Source organism: Magallana gigas, chromosome 10 (genome assembly GCF_963853765.1).
Source record: "Magallana gigas chromosome 10, xbMagGiga1.1, whole genome shotgun sequence".
NCBI classification, from domain to species: domain Eukaryota; kingdom Metazoa; phylum Mollusca; class Bivalvia; order Ostreida; family Ostreidae; genus Magallana; species Magallana gigas.
In genome coordinates, this window is record NC_088862.1 from 22,803,376 (window position 1) to 22,822,840 (window position 19,465).

Consider the following 19,465-nt stretch of genomic DNA (forward strand, 5'->3'; position numbering starts at 1 on the left):
TCATAAAAATACAGGTAAATCTAAACTGAAAGACATGTTATAATTGTTATCAAAACACAATTAATACCTCTTGTTCTGAACTTATATAATAACGCCATGGCTTCAAAGCCCTCATAAAAAAAAGACGACGAAAACGAAAAAAAAACATTACACTATAGCGGCGCATACATAAATGCAAACATCGTTTCAATGTTTTTTATACCTTATTTCAATTCTTATATTGGTTATAATTAATTTCAGAGCGATAATAACACGCGAAAAATATCTTAATACAGTGAGATGTTTCGCTCCGAGGGAGGTGCGAATCATCTCAGCGCGAAACAGAATAGGTGCGAATCATCCCGGATTCGTCCCAGGTTATTGTTAATACTCTTTTTGTTGCTTGTTTTTATAGATAACCATACTGCAGTGCGTGCTTGCGCAAAACCAAAAAAAGCAATATATAACAAAATGTTCAACTATTTCTTCGACATGTTCCCTCTTTTTTAACCCAGACAAATTGACTCAAACCATTTTTTTTTCTTGAGGGGATTTTAAATTGGAAAATATGTCATACGTTATCCATTTGCAAAGTTTCGGGACTACCTCTCAAATATACCATCATCATTTGGGTACTTTTTATGCCGTTTGCATTGCAAAATCACACTCAGTAGATTTTATATTTTTAGTTGTGCAGTAAAATCTGAAACGATAGAATGTTAACATGCCATTCTCTCCAATGACTGATATAAAACTTAGTAATTAACGACACTTAATTTTGTAATATTTTTTGTAGTTTTTCATAAATTTATATAAGTAATTAAAATAGGTAACTCAAAATGCACCTTTTATGCTATCGAACGTAGAGAATATTAATCACACGCACACTTGTATATGTTATAGAATGTTTTGAAATTGTCTTCTTCATTATATATACACCTATTGTTATGTCATTATAGTTTTTTATGATCTAATTTCTGGAATTTTAAGTGCATGTACATAAATCAGTTGACTTCACTTGAAAAAAAAAAAGAATAATTCATTCTATTTTTCAACTGATCACTCCATAGTCTCCAGAGATCTGGATGTGATTTGGATTGAATGTGGTCACGTGACTGTAGTCGTCTTCCTCTGTGACTTGCTGTTGGACGTATTCATAATCTGACTGTACAGAGAGCTCGATATTGTCTTCGTGTAAATGGTTATAAATGTCAATTCCTTCCTCCTCATTGTTGCTCATTTCATTGCAAGTTAGGTTGGAGTTAATACTTTCCACTGATATTTCCCCGTTTAATACAGAAGTTCTGGTACTAAGAGAGCAAATACATTTTACGTATAAAATACACGATGAGTAGAATACAGCTTTTCAATATATAGCATCGATAGTAGTTTGCGCTTGGTGGAAAAGTATAAAAAATATAAATATTTAGCAAACTAAAAAGCAGCATATCAATAAATGATAAAGCGTGCTAATGATAAACAATAACTGAGTAATTAGGAATTTTCTATATTAATGACATTTAAGGAGGATAAATTTCTCTTGATCTGTCAGATTGTAGTTCTCAGGGACAAAATTTATTCGTTTAATATAAATGAACATGTATTTAACAAAATAATATAGCAAACTACCTAAGAAATTGTTCAAAATGCATTTGTTTGCTGTGTCATATGTTATGTGTTACCTTAATCCAGATTGGTTTCTTAACCGATTTATGATAAAGTTTAGAATTCCACAAAATTGTAGAAAATGGGACGGTAGTGATTGTTGAAATTAGTCCTCATTTAATGGACACGGAAAGTAGAGAGAAGGAAAATATGTTTCTATGCACATGTTTATGCATTTCGGCGCCATCGGTCGAACAAATGAAATGATTTCCTCAAAATCACAGCGCCAGTTATTATCTATTAGTCGTGCAAATATCTTTTATCGATTTTATCATAACCGTCAGATTATCAAATTTTGAGTATCCAAATATTCTGTTATATAGTATCCAGATCTGGTTGACATATTTTGGATACACGTATTATTTAAAAAAAAAGAAATTGTAGTACTCATTTCAAGCACATTTTGTTATAATGATATTAAGTATTTAAACATCCTTTTCAATCAATGGTTTATATTGACACCTACAATTGTAAATCATTATGAAAAGGATTTATTTATACTTGACTATAACTTCCACATAAAGATGTGATGGTTAATCCTTCTATGATCACGATCGCTAAAATTTAAAAGCACGCTTTGTGGGTAGGATTAAAAATGACCATGAGTTCAAAGCGTGGATCTAAATGCATGTAGTCATAAAGCAAAAAAAGCTCCTCCAGCTTCTATTCATAAGAATACATTACTAAAAATCAAGATATGTTTGTTATGTTTTACGTTTTGTTTCTTTGTTTTTATGTTTTTGTTTTAACTTTTGTATTGCCTCGTTTCGTTTTGTTTTGTTTTTGTTTTTGTTTCCTTTTTTGGTTCTTTTTGCATTTAAGAGAAAACTAAGAACCACAACACTTAACTATAAGTCGTGATTTTAACTTCAAATGATATCATAAATCACATTCAAAAGAGCTAGCAGATGCATAATATAACAATATACCAGCCTTTTCGATGTGTACGTCTTCACAGAGATCAGACATACACTCCTTTTAGATTTTATGTATTTTATCAAACAAAATACGACCTAACATATATAGAATAAATTTTTGGTAATCAGTCCTAAAATCAAGATTAAAAACTTCATATTGAAAAAGTACTAGTAAAGTACCAAACTCATTTAATTTAGATCAAGATTTGCTCAACTAAGCGCAAATGATTTAAGTTCAACTGATATTTTGAAAAACAAAAAGATATACACAAAGAAGACCCCCCCCCCAATAAAACCCCCCAAAAACCCCCCCCAAAAACCCAACAAACCAAAAAAAAAAAACCAAACAAACAAACAAACAAACAAACGAGCAAACCAAAAAAACCTCTGAAATATAAACGACTAAATGTTAAAGAATAATGTATTTACGTTTAATGGAAAATACTTTCATCAAATTAAAGGTACAGCCATGGGAACAAAAATGGCCCCAACATACTCTACATTATGCTTAGGATTTTTAGAAGAAAGTCTGTATAAAAAGACAAATGAGTAATTCGGTGAAGAATTCAGCCAGACTCTAAAAAAGAACTGGAAAAGATATCTAGATGATTGTTTCATCATATGGAATAAAGGAGACTCTGAATTACAAAATTAATTTACAAATTAAAAAATATTCTTAATGATTTGGATCCAGATATTAAATTCACATTAGTAAAAAGTTCCACAAAAATTCCGTTTTTAAATGTTCTAGTCAAGAAGGAAAACGATAAAATTTCTACAGATATCTTCTACAAGAGTACAGATATTCATCCATATTTGCATTTTGGATCGTCCCATCCACGACATATAAAGAGGGCCATCCCTTACAACCTTGCCAGGAGAATATGTACTATAATCAGTGATGAGGAAACAAGAAATCAACGTCTCAACGAATTAAAACAATTTTTGACTGACCAACATTACCCTATCAACCTTATCAATGACAGAATAATGAAGGCTAAAGAAATAGACAAGACAGGATCTTATTTATCCAATTTTACGGAACAAGGAAACTAAAATATTACCGCTTGTTACTACCCATAACCCTAGAAACCTGAATATAGCTCCGGTGGTCAATCATCTCAACGGCGTTTTCAAAACAGATGAAGATATGGCTCGCATTTTATCTAAAATCAAGTTTATACACAGTAAAAGGCAACCAAAGAACCTTAAGAGGATACTCTGTTCATCTACAATTAACACGTCAATAAAAACGGTATCTAAATGTAGAGACACATGATGCGGCACGTGTCCGTTTTTAAAACAAGGCAGCTCGATTGACTTCAGAGGAAAACGATTCCGCATAAATTCGGACATGTCATGTCAATCCAAAAATTTAATATATACCATTATATGAGATGGTTGCAACAAATTTTATATCGGCGAAACAGGGACTGCATTAAGAACAAGAATCCGGATGCATAAACAGCAGATTAAAGACCCAGAGTACCGGAAAATTAAACTCAGCGAGCACATTGATGTATGCGGACGCAGGCAATTTAAATTGTTTCCTTTTTATAAACGTTTTACAGAGAGTGCAACGGAAAGAAGAGAAAAAGAAAAACATTTTATTCAAACTTTAAAACCTTGCCTCAACAGACTGCTATAATTTACCTTTTTTGTGTATTGTGCATATATTTCATTGAATTACGCTATGGATTACGCGGCAATATCCCTCAACAACTTTAACTTTAACTATGACGTCATTGTATTGCAGACGTCACCAAGTAACGTTATTGTTATTTTAAAAACGTCTGAAGATTGAATGAAAGCGCTAACGTTTTACTCTGTGTTGTCTTTTATTTTTAAAATTTTCTTTATATATATATATATATATATATATATATATATATATATATATATATATATATATATATATATATATATATATATATATATATATATATATATTTATGAAGACAAAGCCATATACGAAGACAGGGCTTATCGATTGCATTCAGGCCTTAGGGTGCTTTCCATTTAAGCGGCATCGCCGGGTTTGCCGGTGTTGCCTTCGTCGCCGATTGCTGGAACGCGCGTTGCCGGCGAGCGATTGTGGCAACGCAATATACCGTTGACGATTAGGAAACAATATGGCGTCGAGGTTTTCAAATTCTACAAAACCAGTATTTCTAAAACTACAATTTGTCTTACTACATTGAAATACATTCAAACTGCAAATAGCCAAAATTTCTTGATCAAATTTTAAGATAAGTATCAGTTGTAAGCTGCAATCGTCATCGTTGGATCATTGTGACGTTGCCAACCGTTCCATTAACGTCACCGTTTCCCGATAACGTCGCCAGCGAGGCAACGTTATTGGAAAGCTCCCTTATTTAAATTACATGTACGATATTATATGCTAAATTGCTCTTTTAATTGGAATCTCTCTCTCTCTCTCTCTCTCTCTCTCTCTCTCTCTCTCTCTCTCTCTCTCTCTCTCTCTGTTGCAATTTAAAACACCAGTCGTTTATATTTCAGAGGTTTTGGTAGTGTGAATTGTACGTTAGAGACATCACTCTAGTTTCCTTGTTTTGATCTATTGCAAAAAGGCCGTGTAATAATCTGCAGTAATATCTCATTAATTCGTTACAAGTCGTAGTGCTAGTTAGTGTATATAATGAGGTTTTGCACTAGAACAACTGCTTTAATAAAATTGTGATCACATTGTTCAGAAATGATGCAGTTATCATTTATATATATATATAAATAGGATCAATTTGTGATTTTATTCTGGATATTTATCATTTTTAAATTATTTAAAACTGTGCCGATTTATTTTTTGTTGTATTGGGAAATTATATATATATATATATATATATATACACGATGTTATACAGATCCTAGCTAATTTGCGTGAAGTCAGGACGCTTTAAATATCATTGCACGATTTTTCGAACCTATTACAACATCCTTCATAAAGGAGGAAATTCGTTATCCACAAATTAAAAATATCTTTTATAGAAAGGATGAAGAGCAGATGGCGGTGGCTAAGTTGCTCAGTGCAACTTTTCTTTGTAATGCGTACATTTTTGATACACAATGTCTTTGGGCTTGTATAAATATTTTTTTTTCATCGAAAAATTGTTTATAAGGCTAGGATAGCTAAAATCTTTTGGGTTTTGGGTTTTAAGTTAAACTAGATTAGAATAATTATTTATCACTATCTATCTTGTTTAATAATGCGTCTGTCAAAGCGCGATAACACCAACCATATAAATGCATAAAAAATCCTGACATTGTTCCAAATTTAATGTACTTTAAAAAAAAGGGAAAGTATGTATTTTTTAAAGTGCGTTTGCACAAGATGGACAAAAATCTCATTTAGTAGAATTGGCTAAACAAAGTTTTTAGCTTCACGGTAAGAAATATTGGTAATGGTGATGATTGGTTATTAAGATTTGCATCCCTTTTCGAGTAATTGCTTATTGTGCTATTGTTTAAGGTGCCATGAGTCATAAAACCCGAAATAATTGATCACTTACTTATCGGTTCTTGTGGCTAATGAATTTACAAAATGACTATTACAAAAAATGCATTAAAAGGAGTTTCTATTGCAGGTAAAATAACAAGCCTTTTCATTCCATTTAAAAAGATACATTTGATTTAATTTTAGTTGGAATTTTAGACAATGATGTAGTGTTTTTTTTATCAGACGGTATATTAATGCAGTTGCGTAAATTTTAAAAAACAAAGCTATTTCAGTTTATCATGTCTGTTCAAAATCAGGATTCGGACTATTTATAGCTCTTTCCTACCCGTGGCTGTTTAAGCACATAAATTTGAATATTGATGTCTTATACATGACGTCATTTTTAATCCATGAAAATAATATATGAGCATATTTGTTGATCTTTTGGTGCGACTATTGTTGTATCGCCGATACATAATAGTTTGTTAGTAGCAACTAGATTGCATCAAAGGTTACATCTGATGTTTTACATACATTGGTCGCTACTTTACTTTTTCTCGTCCCGTCAAGGATCGTACATATTAGCTGTGGTTTGCGACAATGGTAAAAAAAATTAAGCAGACCCATACTGCTAAAAAACAATTAATCTGTCAAATTCAAATACTAAGCATAAATGTCATGCTGTATTTCTGCGGAATTGATAAGTAGTAAAATGATCAGTAGAATTATAGAATGAGAGACGAAGAATCAAGTTCCTTATTGACACTGATGCTTGCAATTATTTTGATTAATTTGAATAATGTGTGTTAAAGGAAAAAGAAACATGATAACTGTATTCCGATCCTACGTTTATTTTTAGATATTTACGTTTTCCAGTGTCTTTGCCTGTGATAACACTATGTGTCGATTTTGTACTATATATCCCATAATACAAATGACGCCAAATTAAGGCGCTAGTGTGGTTTGCTTATTTATATTTAAATATTTAATCGTACAAATGCTTAAAATTATATAAATATAAGTAATGAGAAATTATTCTTTGAATATTATGAGGTATTAATTTCGGTCGGGGCGTGATGAAATCTATCATAAAGTCCTTCGGGCTTTATTGGATTTGATCATGCCCCGACCAAAATAATCACCTCTAGTTCTCAAAGAATGATTCCTTATTCCTTATAAAATCATTTCAATGAAGTAATGTAGTACAGAAAACTGATAAAATGCATGTTAAAACATACGAAAGTCTTCCACAACAATGTTTGCCACTATACACATCTGAAGAAAAAAAAACACTTAGTAAATAGTATCCTTGTTCCAGCTCGTTGTTTTTTAAGGGATTTACTTTTACAATTCGATGATTTTCTTTGTTACCAAACCACGCAGTTCTGTGCAAAATCATATAATTAAGAATTACAAATTGGTATATTAAAACGAATACATAATTATCTCTTTATCTTAGTCCCTTACAAAACGTAAATTGTTCAACATAATATAACATTCCCGTAAAAAAAGCAAAGCATATCCTTACAGCAAATCACAAAATACCATTATTTTTTATTGCATGTAACAAGTATCTCGATTGCTCAATAAGGTATACATATGTATATTACATTAAAACTAAATCTAAGCGTCATTTTACAATTTCAAGCATTCAGATGTACTTAGATTTAAATAATGATGAAAAATAAATCAAAAGAGGTGTCACTTCTCTTCTGTCAGCTGATCACCCCGTATTCTCCTGAACTAAATACTTGGTTTGCATTGCATGAATTCATATGACTATAGTCATCACCCACGCCATGTTGTGGGACGTGATCATAGTCTGATTGTACATGACTGTTGACTGGTTCACAATGTATATAGTTGTAAACACCAAGTCCTTCCATATCATCGTTTCCCTGTCTATAAGAACAAGATACCTGTAAAAGAACGTTTTCCAAAATTAAATCATATTTGTTCACACACCCATAGCCATAAAAGCGAGAATGTTTATGAGGTTAAAAACACATGAGATCGTTGATAGTTTTTGATTACCCGGGCAAATGCTTCCTCTCGAATTTCTTTGTTACGTCTGTTAATTAATAATCAAGCAAATATATATATATGAATAAATATATATATATATATATATAACCGAATCTTGTCACTTAGGTGTAAACCGTCTGTGTTGTCACATAGGTGCCAATGGTTGTTTTCATAGGGAAAATGTATCTTTTAAGAGATTATTCATGATGACATCGGGAGAAAAGAAGATTTTAAGAAAAAAACATCTGAATTTCGGACAAAAAGAAAATTAACAAAAAAATGATTTAGCTTATACAATTTTCTTTGCACCTAAGTCCTTAGAAGTTATTACTGAATTTTTGCACCTAAGTTTAACTATCACATAGGTGCAAACGAAGGGAGAAAACCACTCCGGCCTTATTCTTGACTGACCATTTATTAATTTTTTATTAACATGTTGGGGGGGGGGGGTGTTAGGATAACTCTATTTTAAGTACACATTTTCACTATGAAAACATTAAACTATTTTCTAAACGATAAATTTTCATTTAATCCTTAAATGTTTATTATCACCAGCAATGAATTATTAAAACATGATATGTGTGGTCAACTAGTAACCACTGTGGGCCTTTTTAACTGTGTGTTAAATAAACACATTGACATTATTTAATTAAGTGTTTAATTTCATACCTACGCCGAACGCTCCACATAAACATAAATATCTTATTATGAGTGATTTAATTGTGACTCTTGCAATTAACAACATCGAAAAATCATTAACAGAATACACAGGAAAATGTGATAATTATTATGTTAATATGTCATGTATTCTAATCATTCTTATTAATTTTCTGCAAAGAAAAATGCATCCTTTTATCCGACTCTAAGACTTAATCGATAGATTTGTGCTCATCGTTGTTTGCTAAATATACTTCAAAACAAAACACGTCATATCCGACTCGAATGTGGGTCAGATCTAAAACGCTGCGTCGGGAGCGGATCAAGTGTGCTTTAATGCATAGAGGACATTTAAGCACATTTCTTAAGTGTTATTCTTTTTAACCTTTGAACTTGGTATTGCTATAAACTTTTCCAATTGTCTAATAAATTAATCTGTTGATTAATGGTTTTTAATTTGATAAGTAATTAATTGATTTATTTAAAACTTTGATGAATAATTGGTTTTGGAATTGTAACATTGATTTTTCATTTTTTCCCCTACCATTTTTCAACAAAAATTCTCGTCAATTTTTTCGTCTTCAATATTTTTAAGATTAGAAAATAGGTTATTTCTATTTGTTTGTTAAAATATTTTTTTAAAAATACAAATGATTTTTATAGGTAAAATTTTTTTGCGGTGTTCAAAGTAGCTAATATATCGTTGAAAGATAAATAATCTGTTTTGAAAAAAATTGTATTTAGATTTTTTTTCTAAATGATTTTAGGAGCTTTTATTTTTCAAAGTAAATAAGTTATTTAAGCTTGCGATAAAATGTTTTAAATACCCGAACATTATGGTTTGTAAATACCCTGCCACCTTATTCTTTTTGTTCACATTTTGTTGCAGATATTGTGTCCACTTTTTTATTGTTATTCTTAACCTGCCCTTGTGTCTTAAAAAGTAAAACCACTGAGTAAAACTGCCTGAATATATTGAGAAATGGACAGGAAAGAAGTCTAAACTCCTGCAGCTGATTAAAAACAATACAAATTATTTTCGGTTTTTGATTGTTTGTTTCGTATGCAGTTTATTGGTACAATTAAGATATTTTCTCGTTTTAAAAAATTGCTTTATGTGAAATGTCACCCTCAAGCGCATGTTAGTTTATTCCCCAAACGAATTTTTGCCAAAACAAACACCTTATTATACATGTTAAACTAGGCAATTATGGGATCCTCTTAAAGGATAGAAGTAGAATTTACCTGTGTTTGCCTTGATTACTATATTCAGAGAAAATATTGTGAGTTCATTAGAAATGAATGAAAGTTTCTATTTTAATTATGGGTTTTTAAGCATAACAAAAAATGGAGTTATCAATCATTTTTTAAACTAAAAAAAGCAATTTTTAAGGAGACAGTACTATGCATCTTATATAAACAAAACGCTTAAAACAATTTCCGAATTGGTTCGGTATTTTTTTTACTGTTCATAAATGTGAACTTTGAAAAATTACGAATTTCTAAATGAATAAATCTAATTAATTCATTAAAATTATTAATTACTAATAACTATAATAACAATTAGTATATTATCTACATTGCAACCTGTTACAGGGTTCAGCCTCCTATTTTATCCATGTGTAGGCATTTTACACACATTATCCACCCAAAGAAAAGAAATATCATATATAAATAAAGACATTAATAGATCTGATCGGTTAATGTTAACAAAATACTTTTAAAAGAATTATCTTTTAGTCTATCTCTTTCATTTAAGATTTAAAAAAACTAATGCAATTCATTTACTATTTCTTTTACATTCAGATTTATTATTTATAAAAACACATCAAATTTCATTATGAAAAAATATCACAAATAATATAACTGATTTAGAATTTAATCCCTTAAGTTTATCAATTAAAAAAATAAATAAATAAATGCATCTATTCTTTCATAAATAAAGACAGTTTGTTTCATTTACAATGTTTTGACTAACCATTTACCTATTCTTACGGAGTCAATACGGTTAATCAGTAAGTTAATCTTATACCATTGTATTTAACAATGAATGAATGTTTTAGTTTAAGAACATGTGTTTATCCATTTTTACAATAGAAAATATAAGTAGATCGTTTATTAAAGTGACATTATGCTTTATAAACACTGTAATTTATACTGTAAACGAAATAAACTAAACTGCACCCGGCCCATTTGACCTATAGGTCACTTAAGCATTAAGTTATATAAGTCGTTTTAATTTTCTGTGATTAAAGGTTGTGTGTACAAATTTGTCTAATTTTCTATGGCAATTTTGATTTAACGCTTTGAACATATAACCCGTATTATTATTATTTGGGTGATCATTATATAATTTATCAAAACATTTTTCCTTTTAATAACTTAAACTTGACAGCCTGATAAGATGTGTTTTTTAATCGTCGACAGAAGAGTTTGAACAGAAAACACACGTAAAATCTTGTTTGCCTGTCTCCAGACACGTCACAATGCATCAACGTCAAAAACGTACTAATCCGCTTGACGTAATGTTTAAATTTTGAACAGTTTAATTTAAAAAGTTAAAGGCACCTAATTTGTACAGTAAATTCCAGAAAAATAAATTATAAGGAATGAACTCAACATCTACCTTCGATATGCTCGTATTACTTAAGTTGAAGCAATTTACGCTTTTTTATAACTCGCTTCGCAGATTTAAAAGTGTAAACTGCCCCAACCAAGGTTATCCACGTATAACTTGAGTAGACATTAAGTTTATTTCTTAATTATAGCTTTCATATAAACATATACAATTTTGTAATCCTGCCAATGTATGTATAATATGTACCTGGGACTCTCTGTTTATAAGCGGTATAAAAAGTGTTCTAATCCAAATATACGAGAGCATGCATGAATATATTTTGTATATAGATCTCAAACCAAAGTTGTCAATTACTATGAATGAGGACATGTACGTAGACACTGAAAGCAGATATAAATATACAAATGACAAGAATTACCGTATAAACTTGTATCAATACAATCTGAAAAAATGTATATACAATAGTACATCGATGTTAGTCCATTATCAATCCATTTTGAGCACATACAGAAAAATTTGGCAACCCCAATAATAGCCCGTTGATTTCATTCTTTTGGAGATGATCGATGTTTGTTTGTTTTGTTTTTGTTCTTGTTTGTTTTGTTGTTGTTTTTTTAGGAGATACTTTTTACTATTTTTTTCTATTATCAATCGTGTAAAACAAAGGAAGAGTGTGTCTTCTGTTATATGGTTATTTAGCTCTTTGCGTTTATATAGCCTAGTGTTCAACTTAGTAACAATGGTGATCCTTTCAGTAGATTTTACCAATAGCCAAGGGTACATTATGATAAATAATGTGATTCTTTCAGTGGACTGAATTAAAACCTAATGGTACTTAAGTATACCTGTTCTGATCCTCTCAGTTGATTTTATCACAAATCTAGGGTAGTAAAGATGACATGTGGTGATAGCTCTGGTTGAACACTGTTCAAACTGTGTAATGTTAATTACTGTTGATATCCTCTAAGTATATTTAATACTGTGGTTTCATCAATTTTCGTTGAATACAATTTTTTTTATTTCGTTGTTAAGTATATTCTTGAAAATAAATATTCATTAAACTGCAATTTTCACTAATATGGTGTATTGATAGGGTTATTGGCCACGAATTAAAGTATTCTTGAAACTGTGATTTTCACTTTATCCACGAAAATTGATACCCTTAAATATTAATGAAACCATAGTATATAATTAAAGCTATTAACAAACTCCAATGAGACGATTAAAATACTTATACAACAGTATCCTACGTTTTTGATACAATCAACTGAAATTGTACCATGTTATAATTATGCATCAGTATCCTATACTGTTGATACAATCCACTCAGAGGACACAATGGTTAAAGAAAAGTACCCTATGATAATCGTAGAGTCCATTGACAAGATCACAACATGACCTAGACTAGTGATACAGACTACAGAGAAGATCACAACACTTAAACATTATTTTCTTACACTAAGGGTACCGTCAACTGAGAGGATCACAACAGTTATTCATTAGTTCCCTAAAAAGCTATAATATAAACTATGCTATTCATACTGTTCTCCAAGATAAGATTTAAACTTAAGTATCCAGCCTACTTAAGGGATCACAAACTGATATTGCATAGTAAGAGCCAGATAACTGTTACATCTACGTGACCTAGACTACTGATAGAGTCCATTAAGAGGAGTATAACAGTTACATATAAGTACCAAATATGTTGTTAGATTTTACTTTAAGGAACACAAACGTTACACATTAGTTCCTTACAGTTATTTATAAAGTTCACTTGGGTATTGATGCATTCCACTGAGATAATCACAACTTAAAGAACATCTGAAAGAATCACAACATTTTCACAAGTACTCTTTGCAATTTAGTGACAGGGGCATAACATATAATACTAGCTCCCTAAGATGTTGACACAGTCCACTAAGAGGTCACATAAGCTATGCATTGCTACCTAAACCATACATAGAGTCTACTGAAATGATCACAGCAGTTACACATTCCTACTCCGGGTAATTGTAACAGTCTACAAAGAGGAGGGAGTTGTTTTGCTTCCAATGTCCAGCCCCTCGGGGATTTTCACAAGTATAGAGTTCAAGAAATATACCCAAGTGATCTGTAAACCTGTTATTGTCTATGTTTGGCGCCTTTCTTAGAAAAATATTATTCATTGGAAATGATAACTGTTCTGAAGTAAATACATAATCGATCCTACTTTGAGGGACATTATATCCCCATTACACCATGTTAAGCCTTGTTCGTAAGTTTTCCCACCTGATAACCAGCAATCTTTAAAACAAAATGTTTTCAAGATTTTCTTTAGTACACTAACGCTTTTATCTTTATTATTTGTATCTATTTGACAGTTAAAGTCTCCACAAAGTATCACATTATCTAAATTTATCGCATTTTAATTAATCCATGTAATTACTCTTTTGAAAAAATCAATTCTATATTTCTCATTATTAGGCACATATACATTTACTAGAGTCAATTGTTGATCATTATACTTTATATTAATTAGAAATCGTCTGCCGTCTACAGATTTATAATGGTTTATAATCTCTATTTTACTATTCTTTTTAAACAAAACTGATACACCCCTTCTATGTACAGATTCTGAAAAACAATGCACTATTTCCCCCAAACCATCGTGAGTTCTTGCTGTTTTACAAAATGAGTTTCTTGCAGAAAAAAATATCATATTTTACATATTTTAACCAATCAAAAAGTGTTGTTCTCTTTTTGTCAGTATTTAAACCTCTAACATTTAGAGAGTAAAGTTTTATAGAGGAATTGTTTATGTGTTGGTAAGAGTTAGTGGGCGTTTTACTTACTTACGGGCACCGCACTTGTCGTTTTTCTTGCCCTTCTTGTCATTCCGCACATCTTTCAGCAGTTCCTCAATGTTGGGCTGTCTCTCATTTGTCGCTCCTTCCGTACGCGGGACGGAAGCACTGCGGAGTTTTCTGCCGAATTTATAAGCAATCTTTTGATAGATTTTCCCTAGTTTGTTTTCATAGGGCCACTTTTTCGGATCGGTATGTAAGGTGGCATCGACGTCCAGTCCTGTACCCCACTCCATGTCAAACGTACCTTCAGAATACAGGGTGTCGTTGTTTAACGTTTCCAATTTGGTATTGATCTCGGGGATTTGGTCAACCTTGGCGTTGACTATTTCTTCCATCACTGCCTCTTTTTCACTCTGCCAGTCCTGCGGGTCCCTGATGTTATGTCTAATTTTTTTGGCGTCTAAAGCCTTTTCCGCTTTTCTCACTTTTTTTGCTGCATCAGCGCGAATTGCTTTAGTCAGCTGATAAGCATGTTCTGCGGAGCGGAGTTGTGCTTCTCACCAAACACATTGATAGAACACGGATAAAAGTTGGATAGTGGAATGGACATGCCCTGAAACACTACCACTTCCCCGGTTGTCGGAGGATCCACGTAATGCTTACATTCGGTTGACCCAGGAGCGTGTCCCAGTTTTCTACAGACCCCGCAGACCCTTTCATTTTTACACTGCTGTTTCCGATGTCCAGTTTCCCAACAGTTGAAGCATTGACTCTTTGACACGGAATCATTTACCCGGTGATCACAATTATAGTAATATATACATGTAAGTATCCTTGACTTTTGATATAGGATCATAAGAGTTTTTACATAATAACTTTAGCTATTGGCACAATCCACTTACAAAAATCACAACAGTTACAGATTAGTTTTTTTAGAATAATGATCACAGCCAGGGAGGATCTCATCGGGTAAGTACCTTTAGATATTGAAAGAATCTACTGGGAAAATCACAACATTTTAATTAGGACTCTATGCATTCAGTGCATTCCAAAGAGAGGATCACATTAGTTACACTTACAAAAACTAGTACCCTAGAATAATGATAACGTCCATTGAGAGGATTACAACATATACACATTGGTGCCCTAAGCTGTTGATACAGGCTACTGAGGAAATCACACTAGTTACACATGAGTATCTAAGTCTAATGATAGAGTTATCCAAGGTGATCTCAACAAATATTCATGTACCGTAATTTATTGATATATGCGCAGTCAAATAAAAAAATCACAGCAGCTTTTATTTAGTTATATTTACATTTTCCAGGGTCTTCGCCTGTGATAACACTACGTATCGATTTTGTACTATATAACCCATAATACAAATGACGCCAAATCGAGGCGCCAGCGGGGATTGCTTATTTATCATTTAAATATATATAATGGTACGATGGCTTAAAATTATATAAATATAAGTAATAAGGAATCATTCTTTGAATATTATGAGATGATAATTTCGGTCGGGGTGATCAAATCTATCATAAAGCCCTTCGGGCTTTATTGGATTTGATCACGCCCCGACCGAAATTATCTCCGCATAATACTCAAAGAATAATTCCTTATTCCTTATTTATTAACATTGCCAACACACTGAAAAATCACATCATTTCTAAATTAGTACATTTGTACTTTGAAATAATGATACAGTCTACTGACAGGATCACAACACAACCACTGTCGCAATGCCTTTAGCTTTTGATAAATATTATTGAAAAAATTAACTACAGTACGAATAAGTATCTAAAATATATGATACTGTTCGCTGAGAGCTTCACAAAACACAGTTGTGTCCTAAGCTATTGATACAGTCAACTAAGAAGATAGCAACAGTTACACTTGAACTTGAAGCTTTAATACTGTCCACAAGGAGTATCACAACAGTTATACACTATTTCCCAAAGTGTTTGATACGATTCACAAGGAGGGTCAAGCACTTACAATTCAGGACCTAAGGCATCTGATACAGTCCACTGAGGGGATTACAGCAGTTAAGGAAGTACTGAATGTTATTTGCATATTGATAAAGTGAACTGAGAGGTTTACAACACTTTCACATTAGAACCCTATATATTATTAGTGTGTATTTAGAGAATCACAATTATTCAACATGGATACCTTTTGCTATTGATTTAATCAACTGAGAGGAAAACCAAAGCTATTGATACTTTTCATTAAGTTTTATATAAGTACGGTATGCTTCTAATACCGAATACTTAGGATCAACATATTCACACACGTGTATCTTAGGCTATTCACTGATTTAACTGCCTGATTCACAAACCTTATGCATTGATACTCTAGGCCATTGAAAAAATCTACTGAGAATATTACAACAGTTATGCATCAGTAACGTAGGTTATTCATATAGTCGACGGAGAAGATCACAACAGTTACACATTGTTACTAAAGACAATTGACAAAGTCCACTGAAAGGATGACAACAGTTATATATTGGTTCTCTGTGTCATTGTAACAATATTATTCCACTAAGAGGGATAAAACAATTATACATTACGAAGTTATGCAATTGTTAGATTTCATTTAGAGGATCAGAGGATATCTAAATACTATCATATGCTATCAATACTGTATTACTTAGGGAATAACAACAGTTAATTTGAACATATTTTATTGCATTATATATTGCAATGGGATTAGGCACAGGTTATAAAAACTTAATTCGCCCTCTCCCTACATGTTAAACAACAAATACCATATTATTGCAGGTACGTCTCAGTTTGTACTTATACAGTATTAATTACATCAGTACATAGATATTTGATAAATGTAGTTAGAAAGTTAATGTTATCTACTAACAACAGTTAGAGGTAAGTGCCCCAGTGTAATGAAAAAGTACGTTGACAGGATCACAAATCATACACATTTGTTCAATATATATGCTATTTATACAGATTGCTAAGAAAACTACAACTGTTACAGTCATTTTATGTACATTAATATCTTTTACAACCTTAGCTTTGCTATGATATGCAATTCAAATTATATGCTATGAGATTTAAATGTAATGCTAGGAGATTTAATGCTATTCTATGAGGAATTGAAATGAATGGTTAATGATATGGTATGTTAGGCTATGCTATGGTATGTTAGGCGATTTAAACAAAAACGCCTCCATACACAGGGGAGCTCTAAACATATCAATGTTAAATGATTAGAAGCCAAAGTTTACCACTAATCTGCAATGTGAACATTAATTCTTTTTTATAAAAGCATTTGAAATCGAGTTGAAAGCATGTTGTATACTATGCTATAGTATGCTATGGTATGATATGACGAGTGAGAATGTATGAGATTACATGCTATGTTATGATTTTAATGCTATGGTGTGAGTTTCTAAAGTTATGCTATGCGATTTCAATGTTATGTTATGCTATGGTGTATGTTGTAAAAAATATGCTTGAATTGACTGTACACATACATATCATAATCTAATGATAAAGTACAGGAAAGGGTCAAAACCCTTATGCATTGATGTATCATCACTACAGTCCACTAAGAAGATAACAGCAGTAACAAATTAGTACCTGGCTTTTTTGACACAGTTTACTATGAGGATCAAACACTTAAGTATACGAGGCTACTGATACACTTCACTGAAGAAATAACTACACTTTTGATACAATCAACATAGCTGATTACAACACTTGTACTTTGGAACCTTTAAATCATCGACCTTTTGATAAACTACTTAGAAGATTACAACAGTTATTCATTGGTACCCTAAGCTATTGATTCAACCACCTGAGAAGTTAACAACAACAATAGTACTCATATATATTTTTCAATGAGAGAATCTTAACATTTGAATCTTATGCACTGATAAGGCCTCTACATAGGATCACATTGTTTTGTATTATTAGGGTACAGATTCCTCTTAAGTAATCACAGCAGTGACACTTTATTACATGTACGCTGTTCCATTGAAACAGTCATCTAAGAGAATCCCAAATTAGCGAACAATAATGATAGAGTTCATTGGCAAATCACAACTCATATATTATGGAACCCTTAACCATTTTTAAAGATTACTGAGAAGATCACAACAGTTGAACATAGGTATATTTTACAAATTATACTTTTCACTTAGAGGGTCAAAACAGTTACACATTGCTTTTCAACTTCTTTATTCAGTCTTTTGTGAAAATAACATGGTCATTGGAAGAAAAAAATGTTAGCTGACAAAAGGATAAAGTTAATGCGATAAGTTTTTAACAATGTTCTATACTAGGTTGTAACCTATGTTTTTTTTCACTATTCTGCAGTCATCGGAAGTATTTAACTTCCCTGACTTGCAGACTGTTTTATCTGTTGAGGCGTTTTGCTATTATCAGGCCATAGGCACACACAAAATTCATACACAATAAAGGCATAAAAATGACGTGGCGAATACAAACTGTAATCAAAACCAAATTTAAAAAAAAGATTACAAAATAGGAGCAGAGCAAACAAAATTAGAGGAGGGATCAGCTACCATGTATTTGCAAGTATCCTCTTATGACAGGTCACACCCACCGTTTATTCTTTGTAGTCATCGGAAAACTGAAAGAAAACCTACATAATTAGATGATTAATTATGGTCTAACAATAAGTAAAAAAAAGAGTCGATCAGCATGCGACCCAATGGAAGATTGTATTTGCGGACAGGTTCCTAGTATCGACCATAAAAGTTTTCGGAATTTTTGTGTCTTTAGCTTACCCGCCTTAAAATTGTTTATACGTAAAGCATGCCCTTGCGTATCAAATTGATCGAGAGACTAAAACTCTATCATACGCATTTGATGAAGATATACTCCTACATAAGTAAGGACAGTTGACTATAGAAAGATTGAAGTCATCACGTTTATCATAAAATTTTGTTTTTAGGTTACCACCCATGTCCCTTTCCAGTGAAGAATCCAAATATGAAACAGATAAAACAGACTCTATAGTATCTTTTATTTTAAGTTCACCCGTATAAATCGAGTCAACATAAGTACGTAAGTAACAATTGTTAATTAGTAATATGTTGTCGATATACTGAATGTAAGTATTGAAGGCCACAGCGAGTGATTTATATTTTTTCTGGTACAAGCGTTTAATAATTTTTGCTCCATATTATACAAATATAGGCCCGTCAATGATGGGGCGCAATTAGTACTCATGGTTCCCATAAATGATATAATTTTTCGATAACTTGTATTAACATTCCTCCTGCCAAGGGCGCGAGATTCAGAATACAAATAAGACGCATTTTTTAAGAATCTTACTTTTGAAAAAGACTGCTAACCAAGGATCAAGCGCATGCAAATACAATCCAGCATTTTAACACTTTTTAAAGAATATATAC

At 31.8% G+C, this 19,465-nt stretch overlaps 2 protein-coding genes across 4 annotated transcripts in view; both read right to left on the minus strand.

Moving 5' to 3' along the window:
* Nucleotides 1-1,006: 1,006 nt before the first annotated feature.
* The window catches only part of LOC105341652 (uncharacterized), a 190,762-nt gene continuing 172,303 nt past the window's right edge, over nt 1,007-19,465 (minus strand). For both annotated transcript variants that reach the window (XM_066073269.1, XM_066073268.1), the window contains exon 12: nt 1,007-1,289. In XM_066073269.1, coding sequence (XP_065929341.1) covers nt 1,031-1,289 — 259 coding nt within the window. In that variant the 3' untranslated portion in view covers nt 1,007-1,030. The remainder of the gene's footprint in view (nt 1,290-19,465) is intronic.
* The window catches only part of LOC109618214 (uncharacterized), a 156,766-nt gene continuing 143,029 nt past the window's right edge, over nt 5,729-19,465 (minus strand). Inside the window, exons 8-9 of one of the 2 annotated variants that reach the window (XM_034453819.2) lie at nt 8,047-8,083; nt 5,946-7,931 (exon numbers count right to left, since the gene is read on the minus strand). In XM_034453819.2, the coding sequence (XP_034309710.2) occupies nt 7,728-7,931; nt 8,047-8,083 (241 nt within the window). In that variant the 3' untranslated portion in view covers nt 5,946-7,727. Of the gene's footprint in view, nt 7,932-8,046; nt 8,084-19,465 lie in introns of both variants that reach the window. The other variant, XM_034453820.2, reaches the window with a different exon arrangement.